The 9,148-nt window shown below is 33.8% G+C and overlaps 1 protein-coding gene across 3 annotated transcripts; it reads left to right on the forward strand.

The window, feature by feature from the left end:
* The first annotated feature begins 1,113 nt into the window (after window positions 1-1,113).
* Window positions 1,114-6,937, forward strand: LOC140761616 (alcohol dehydrogenase-like 4). Of its 3 annotated transcripts, none has more exons than XM_073099033.1 (10): window positions 1,114-1,290; window positions 1,382-1,518; window positions 1,633-1,682; window positions 1,785-2,128; window positions 2,848-2,930; window positions 3,044-3,119; window positions 3,766-3,827; window positions 6,205-6,321; window positions 6,431-6,592; window positions 6,678-6,937. In XM_073099033.1, exons 1-10 carry the CDS (start codon window positions 1,215-1,217, stop codon window positions 6,792-6,794), a joined length of 1,224 nt encoding a protein of 407 aa, XP_072955134.1. In that variant the 5' UTR covers window positions 1,114-1,214; the 3' UTR covers window positions 6,795-6,937. The 3 variants fall into 3 exon arrangements, with proteins under 3 accessions (XP_072955134.1, XP_072955135.1, XP_072955136.1); XM_073099034.1 differs by having other exon boundaries at window positions 6,226-6,321; XM_073099035.1 differs by lacking the exon at window positions 6,205-6,321.
* Window positions 6,938-9,148: the final 2,211 nt, after the last annotated feature.

A 9,148-nucleotide genomic window follows, 5' to 3' on the forward strand; every position in this document is an offset into this window, starting at 1 on the left:
TGAACCCAATGTCGCGAATGGAGCCAATATGGACTGAGTCGTATCAATTTTCCCACTCTAAATTAGTAGGACATTCTTGTTCATTATTAATATCTAAAAACACATAAAAAATTATAGCTTTTTGATATTCGAGTACTAATTCTAACATTTAGCTTTTAATTCACACATTTTACACATATTTATAATTAAAAGATGTATAATTTCTCTAATTTTATAAATTATCTCAACAATTTTTTAGACAACCTTATATAATTAAAGTTATAATATAACACATGTACGTATTATGTAATAATTCACTATTATAAAGTAAAGAAAGAAAACATAAAAAATTAAGAAATTATGGAATTTTTATTAGAAGCATTATCAAGAGAGAGAGAAAAAAACCTTATTTTGGATATTATAATTTGTTAACTCTTAAATAATAGTATAAGAAAGATATTCATAGTATAACTCTCTCATCAAGCTTTCCAAAAGAAATGATTTATTGTTTGTATTTTCTAATTATCATTAATAAAATGTGCCATTATATAAATAGAAGACCGACTTTGGTATGAATTCCAAATATCACTAGTAAAAAAAATTCTAAATTTCAGTTTTACAAAATATAAAATTAATTTTTCTTTTTCTTTAGCAAAATATTTTAAAACATCTATTCTAATTGTGTGACGAGAAATTATTTTAAAAGCCGGATTAAAACTTTTTTGTAAACAACCTTTAAGTTTCGGATCATCACTCATAGCGAAAGATTTATTTCTTTGAATAATATATTATCTTTACGAGCATTTTTAAAATTCCGTCGAAAATTAGAAAGATTGTCTAAAGCACCTTAATTAAGTAATATTTAACTATATTAAGTTAATCTTTATTTATTTATTTTTAATATGTTTTATTAGGTTAATAGTGTCGTTCTTAGTTAAGACAGAAAAATTATAATTATATTGAAGACATTTATATTTAATGCAAAAGGAGAAATTTATGGTTAAAGAATCAGGGTCTATACCGTTTCCTTCGGTGCTCGCGTCATGAAATAAAATATTCTTATGCTAAAAGTTTCTTATTACTGCGTTGAACAACGAAAACAATTAATATAGTCTTCAAACAGCTAGCGTCGATTCCTTTCCTACTAGTACGTCCATAAGACGACCTAAAGAGCCATCTCCTGTACTCCATTCTTACCTCCAAACGATTGTCTAGCCTCTCCTGTCTACAGAGATATGGAAGGAATTTCCGAGGCAACTTCAAATGGTCAACAAACAAGCAGTGCACAATCCAAAGTCATCACGTGCAAAGGTAATTTAATCTCTTATTACTGATTCATTGTTGATAATCTCTTGTGATTTTTATTTAATAATCCGACCTCTTTTCTCATCTTGTGAATTAGCCGCTGTTGTATGGGCTCCCGGAGAATCATTCATTCTAGAAGACGTGGAAGTCGAACCTCCCCACAAAATGGAGGTCCGAATCAAGATCCTCTTTGCTTCCATATGCCACACTGATCTCAGTGCTTGGAAGGGCGAGGTATCAGAATTTATTAGTACAATTTCTTGAATCTAAACTACAAAAGTTTTGGTGTAGTGATAAATATATCTATATATATTATTATGAATCGATCGTCTTATCGTTGTGCCTAAGAACGAACTGCAACGTGCTTTTCCGCGGATTCTGGGCCACGAGGCAGCCGGGTAAGGAGTCATGAAATTAAGATGAATAATTAGTTTATGTAAATTATTTGGAAACCAAGATTTAGCTATATGCATCTTTAATTTCTCGATGGATATGTATAGAGTGGTAGAGAGCGTGGGAGAAGGAGTGGAGGACATGAAGGAGGGGGATCATGTTGTGCCCATTTTCAACGGAGAGTGCGGCGACTGCGCCTACTGTCATTCCGAGAAGACGAACCTGTGCAATAAATTCCGAGTGAACCCTTTCAAGAGTGTCATGGTCGGCGATGGTCGGACGAGATTCTCGGTAGTAGATCGCAGGAACGGAGAGCGCCGGCCGGTGTACCATTTTCTTAACACCTCCACCTTCGCGGAGTACACCGTTGTTGACTTCGCTTGTGTGGTTAAGATCAACCCAGAGGCGCCTCTTGATAAGATGTGCTTGCTTAGCTGCGGTATATCCACAGGTACGCAATAGCATTGTTCTCAACCCACGTGATATGAATTTTATACGTTGGAACTACCATTGCATATGCTTTTTCCGAGTGATACATATGCTGTCATGAAGAGTGTAGATCAGTAGAGGACATAGGTAATAAATTCTTCTTATTATATTATTCCTACTCTATCCGACCACTATCATTTAACATAACATATCCTCAATTTGTACTTTTAATCCTATTTTTAACAATCAAACAATTTCAAATGCATATCTTTCAACCTCTAAGGTACTCCTAAACAACTTAACAGTATACAACCAGCCAAATAAAAGTTTTGACCTTTAGGTAAAACAACCAGACAGTACAAAATCAAACGGGCTCTCATTCATTCTCGAATAATACGTGAAAACTGAGAAATTCTGATCTTCAATTATTTTCCGTTAAATGACTAGTTGCATCATGCTTTGTCCGGCTCTTCACTCCAATAATAGACTTAGGGTGGCCCTACTGATGCTTGCATCTGCATTGTTGCATTATTTGATAGTCGTAAGGTATATTGAACTGTTAAAGTGATTGATAAGTTAATATATATATATATATATATATATATTAGAGCAGGAGATGTACGATAACTAAGCCAAGAATTATAAAAAATAAATTAAATATGGTAACCTGAATTACTTTTTGGGATCATGATTTGTTTCTTGAGATATATCTTTGTCCCCTCAATTATTTAAAACAAGCAGGTCTGGGAGCTGCGTGGAATACGGCCGATGTGACAAAGGGCTCAAGCGTGGCGATATTTGGGCTCGGTGCTGTTGGCCTTGCGGTCAGGAATATATTACAATAATAATCTTAGCTAAAAGACCAAAGAAATGCAATTTATTATTCCTCCCTTTCCATGCTTACATCTTTCTAATTAAAAAAAAAATCATATTATAGGTTGCCGAAGGAGCACGGTTGCGTGGTGCCTCTCAGATCATTGGGGTTGACATCAACCCTGATAAATTCGCCAAAGGTATGGCTTTCAATAATCTATTAACGTGTGAATCGAGAGCACCAGTTAGTTATTAAGTTAATCTATATTTGTCTTACCTTGACTAACTATATTAAGCACCAAATTAGCATATGACTTGCCGAAGGATTGACGTAGATAACCAAATCGGCATATGACTAATCCGATTTAGGTTTAGAGTCGGAGCAAAAATTCACTATTTGCTATTAAGTATCAGTTACCAAGTAATACAGGGCAAAAATAATTACATGATACTCTGTTTACTTTTTAATTATACCACGTCAAATATCATAAAGTATGCCAGACTGTTGAATCTTAGATCTGTGACTAATATTAATTCCTGACATAGACTAACATCTGCTTGAAGTGAAATTTATTAAAAACACTTGCTTTAAAAATATCCTATCGTTAACTATTTTACTGGTAGTTGGTATAGAGATGAGCTAAACTAACCATATTTACAAAATAATCCTAATGTGCTTGAGTAAGTTTTAAAAGATAAATAATGAAAGGGATCAACTTTTAAAATTAAAAGAGAAACATTTTGGGTTTTTTTTTAATTTTTTATTTATAAAAGTGTCAGTTTTTTTTATTTAATTATCTGTTGTTAGATTTAGGTTAAGTGGAGATATTTTTTGACAAATTTCAGGCCGGGAGATGGGCATCACGGATTTTGTCAACCCAAAAGAGTGCAGCAAACCTGCAAATGAGGTAGGATTGAAATTGACAAATTCATTTATTTTTGTCTAATCAAACAAGTCATATTTTTGCCTACGCGATTGACCTAAAAGAAAGAGTTAAACAAAAACTATTCTGCAGTAATTACTTCTAATAAGAAAACACATAAATAATAGAAAAATATATTTGAAATACCTTCTTCTCTATTATTATTCAAATCTTACTATATAGATATTTATTATTTGATCCCGATTTTTCATTTTTATACTTCAAAAACATTGTGAGTTATAACTTTTAACTACTTATGACATCTCTTTTTTGACATCAAAGTCTGGTTCTCTTTATCTTTACCTTAATTTTAAGAAACTTACTTAGGTATATTAAAGTTATTTTAAATCTATAGTTAATTTCCACCATTTATATAGTAACTATAAGTTTTTAAGTTTGTTTTTGATGCATGAAAAGTAAAGTGTATGGTTGAATAATAAATATCTATATGATATGGTATGAATAATAATAAAGATAAAATAAATGATATTTTTAATATAATTTTCAGTAAAACAAAAACTAAGTAGGAATTGCATAGTATATATTGGACGGAAGCAAATTATTACTTCTAAATAGGCTTAATTACACTTTGCCCTCCTATACTTTGACCCTGTATCATTTTGTACCTTTGTACTATAAAAGCGTTCAAATATCCCTCTATATTTTTGAAATACTACAACCCCTTAGACGCCGTTAACAGAAGTCATAAAATTACCTTTCTATCCCTTTGTAGTTGTACGGCATTATTATGATTTATTAGCTAAAAAATAAAATTACATATTTACCGTCACCTACCACTGATTGGACAACTCTACTTGCACGGTTACATCGCCCACATTGTCCATATAAGAGAGGAAAGAAAAGAGAATGACACCTTATCATCTCATCTTCTTCTCTTCTTCTTCCCTTTGTTCTTCCACTTTTCTTCCTGTCACTCCTATCCCTTGAATTCTTTCCTCTCAAGGTTGTCAAAGCACTCAAACATTGGAGAAGACACAAAACATCCTTTCTTGGATGAACTACAAAATGACTTCCACTCTCTTTCTTTTCAGCCTATTTTCTTTCTAAGCCCTAAGTTTCTTCATCTTGTTTTTCTACGTCTTTCCAATAACATGGCTTCGAGCACAAGTAGTAGTAACACCAAATACTCCTCTCTTGAAGATGTCTTTTGTCATTGTGAAGTAAGAGTTGTTATTAAGACCTCTCACATTGAGAACAACTCGGGGAGGAGATTTTTCGGCTGCATGCGTTTTAAGGTAGATGATAGATAGTTGCATATCCTATTATATATTTTTTTAATCAAATGTTAGATTTGTTGTATGTGCAAAAAGAAAACTCTTATGATTTCTTTTCTTGGATTGATCCTCCTATATCTCTTAGAGTTAAGGATTTTGGCCAAAATGTAGAGAGGATTGATAAGCTAGAATTATAAATTATGGAGATTAAAAAAAATTATCTACCATGGAAGGAGCCAACAAAGAGATGAGAAAGATGAATGAAGAATTGTTGATTCAGTTTATTGCAGTCCAAAGAAAGGAAAAAGATGCAGATTTTTTTTTTTTTTTTTGCTTTGTAATAGTCATGTTGTTGGGAAGATGTAGAAAAACAGGATGAAGAAACTTAGGGCTTGGGGAAAGAAATGGGCTGGAAAGAAAGAGTGAAAGCCATTTTGTAATTCATCCAAGAAAGGAGATGAGGGCAAAATTATCTAAAACATATTCTTTGGACCAACATGAAAGTAATTTCATCTATATGTAAGTAATCTATCGTTCACGTGCTTGTCACGTGAGTTTTAACTCACGAAATGCTAACAGATGGATTTAATTGTAGTATTTCAAAAGTATAGGAGGGTATTTGTACGCTTTTATAGTACAGGAAGAGCAAAGTGATATAGAGTCAAAATACATGAGAGCAAAGAATAATTAAGCCCTTCTAAATATGTACCTTTTAGATACATTATGTAGTGCTAACAAAAGTTGCCATATGAGTGAAACATAATAATGGACATTGTAATACAATTACATTATCATGATTCCTTTGTTAAAAATCCAATTCATCTTCTCTCTACTATCAACCATTGTTGTGCAACCCAAACCCAAATATTTAGAGGAATACATGTAACTATGATAAATAGATTTTACTCGATTAAAATTGTTTGCCATTGATAAAGTAGTTGGATATAATGTTTACCAAAGTGCCGTTCTATAGATTTAGTTGCATTTCATTTCATAAATTCTTGATCAAGCAAAATTTTAGAATAAAATTTTTCGAACAAAATTTTTTGTTGGTCCTAAAGGTTTCCTTCTCTGCTCTATAACATGCCTACTATTACAATTATCAATCTTTTTGCGAATACAAACAGGTGACAATATTTATCTCACAGATAATAAAGGAAATGACAAAGGGAGGCGTTGATTACAGCTTTGAGTGCACTGGAAATTTGGGTGTGCTACGGGAAGCTTTTGTATCTACGCATGATGTAAATTTTAGTCTAGAAAAGTTATTCGAACACCAAACTTTTAGCACTTCTCTGCATTGCTTTTAAAAGATTATAATATAAATGAGCTTTTCGTTTACATTTCTTATAGGGATGGGGGTTCACGGTTGTTCTAGGGATCCATCTCTCTCCCAGATTGCTTCCATTGCATCCAATGGAGCTCTTTGATGGTAGGAGGATCATAGGTTGTGTATTTGGGGATTTCAAAGGGAAGTCCGAGCTGCCAAATATTGTCGACAAGTGCATGAAAGGGGTCCTGCTACTATATACGCTTCACTGTTGTTTTCAGTACTAATCATAGTCAAGTTCCTTATCAATTTTTTGTGAATTGCTTGCAGGAAATTAATATCAATCTAGATGGTTTCATAACACATGAGCTACCCTTTGCAGAGATAAACAAAGCATTTCAATTACTTGATGAGGGGATATCCTTGCGGTGCTTGCTGCACCTTTGATGTTAACCAAATGAGAAGCTCTTATATATGTTGGAGTGAATAATTAGGTTGATATATGGAAAGGAGGAGAATGGCTTGTAAAATACTCACTAATATTCTATCAATGGAACTACGTGGCTTGTTTGCCATCGCATTATGTTGCAGTGTAACCTAATAAGGCCAATGGTTGGTAGGAAAATGAAGGAAATATGAGGGTTCAATATTAGTAATTGTGAAATGTTATTTTCCTTAGTTTATTTTGCAATTGGTAAATTGGTGATACTTTTTTTATTGTATGACCTGTAGATATGAGTGGAAATTATCAGTGAAGAAAGGTAACTATTATGGCCAAAGAACCATTCAAATGGCCTAGGGCGATCAGGATACATTTGGTAAGTGTTTAAATGATGATTGCACATTTTTCAATAAAGAGCAAAACAAGCAAAATGCTCAAAAATTCCGTATGAAGAAGCGGGTGGCAAAGGAGGATGAGCTTGTGCTTAATCTTACCTTTTTTTCTATTTTTTGTTTCTACTCTTTGGGCTTTCTTCTCTGGACTCCCTTTGAATAATGAGCTCTCCTCCCTCTCCCTCTCTCTCTCTCTATCTCTCTCTCTCTCTCGTTTACCTAGGAAGAGCAATGGAGCACTCAGATGTCATTCAGAGATCTACAAAAGCCCTAGATTCTCTCAAACCCAAAGGTAATTTCTCTTCCCCTATTAACTATTGCAATTTCTCCAACCCGAAGGTAAATTGATCAAAGAAGAGCATTCTGGAGCTCTCCGTTGAGATTAAGGCATCATTGCTTCGAAGATTTGGGTAAGTGATCTCATGGGCAATGTGGGTTTTCTTGGTCTTAATTCGGCAAGTTGAAGTAGGATTTTAAGTTGATTTATTGTATTCTTGTTCTTATCTTGATTCTTGTTGCACCATTTGGCAGCCTTAGGTTGCTACATTTAGCCATATTAAACTCAAAACAAGCAATAGTAACTATGAATGCTTCATCAATCTGTTGTCGTGTACTACCTCTTGATTATATAAGGTTAAACTGATGTATTCTGTTGATTCTCGCAAATTGGAGTTGTGATGTGCTTCTAATGTACTTAGTTAGCCTTCAGTGTGCAGGTTATTGAGCTACTATGCCAGCCATAGGTTTTGATAATCAATTTTAAACAACCACCTCTAAATACATATACTTATCACGTGGATAAATCCCCACATGGGACATCACATGACTTGTTAATAAAATATTTCCACAAAGTATACAAAAAATGTTCCATACTATAAACAATCCCAAGCAAACTACGTCCAGATACAAATTCCACATGTCACAATAAGCCTTCAAAGATACATATCCAAAATACAACTTAGATCATAAAACCCTCGTAAGGGCTAAGTGTAACTAAATAGTAATAATGATTAACTTTAACAAGAAGTAACAGTTGCTATTCCTCGCTACATACCCACATCCACTTCTTCTAATTCTAAAATACAAGAGATGGTGAGCACACAGCCCACTGAATATAACCTAAATAGTCTATAAACAATATGAATACCAACAAATAAAGTAAGCATGTCTAAAATGACTTACAATGAATTCCCCTATAATTGCAAGATATAAGGAATGCATAATATTGTCCTTGACCATACCAACTCCCTATTCTATCAAGATAAACTTATACAGTTTTTTATAGGTTGCATTTGAATGCGGTTGGGGGCGCGTTTGGATGCCTTTGCAAACACCTTCATCAGGTTAACAAAAATAGAGAATGCAAAATTTGTGTTTGAACGCGGTTGGGCACGTTCAAACGCCACATTCTAACATCTACATTAGATTTGCATCAGCAAAGAACGCATTTTGTGCATTCGAACGTGATCAGGCGCGTTCGAATGCGCTCGGTGGGAGTCTACTAGAATTAGGGTTAATAATTATTATTTTGGCTTGTTGGCTAGCCTCTATGAAGGTATGGGTGGCAGCCAAAATTATTATGCTTATGGAATATTGATTTCTTGCCTCTCTATCCTCTCTCTAGTCTCTCTACCATAATCTCCCTCCTCTCTTTTCACCAACCTACCATCTCTACCGTTGGCAAGGTCTCTCCTAACTTTTAATCTCCCTCATCTATTGAGTCCTCCCTCTTTTTTGGGATCTTGATCACTTTTTTCCCTTTGTCTTTATCCCTTAAACTACATCAACAATACACTCTCATCTTCATTATCATCTATAATCCTAACATCCACTCCACTCATCACCACCATCATCATTCGCACTATATCATATTTTTATCCCAGTTTTAGTTCGTATCTGCTAAGGGCATAAATACAAAAAACATAGATTAGGGAGTTACGGACCGATCCTACTTGGTTTCGTAATTT

Source organism: Typha angustifolia, chromosome 6 (assembly GCF_048772165.1).
Source record: "Typha angustifolia cultivar Huaian chromosome 6, ASM4877216v1, whole genome shotgun sequence".
NCBI classification, from domain to species: domain Eukaryota; kingdom Viridiplantae; phylum Streptophyta; class Magnoliopsida; order Poales; family Typhaceae; genus Typha; species Typha angustifolia.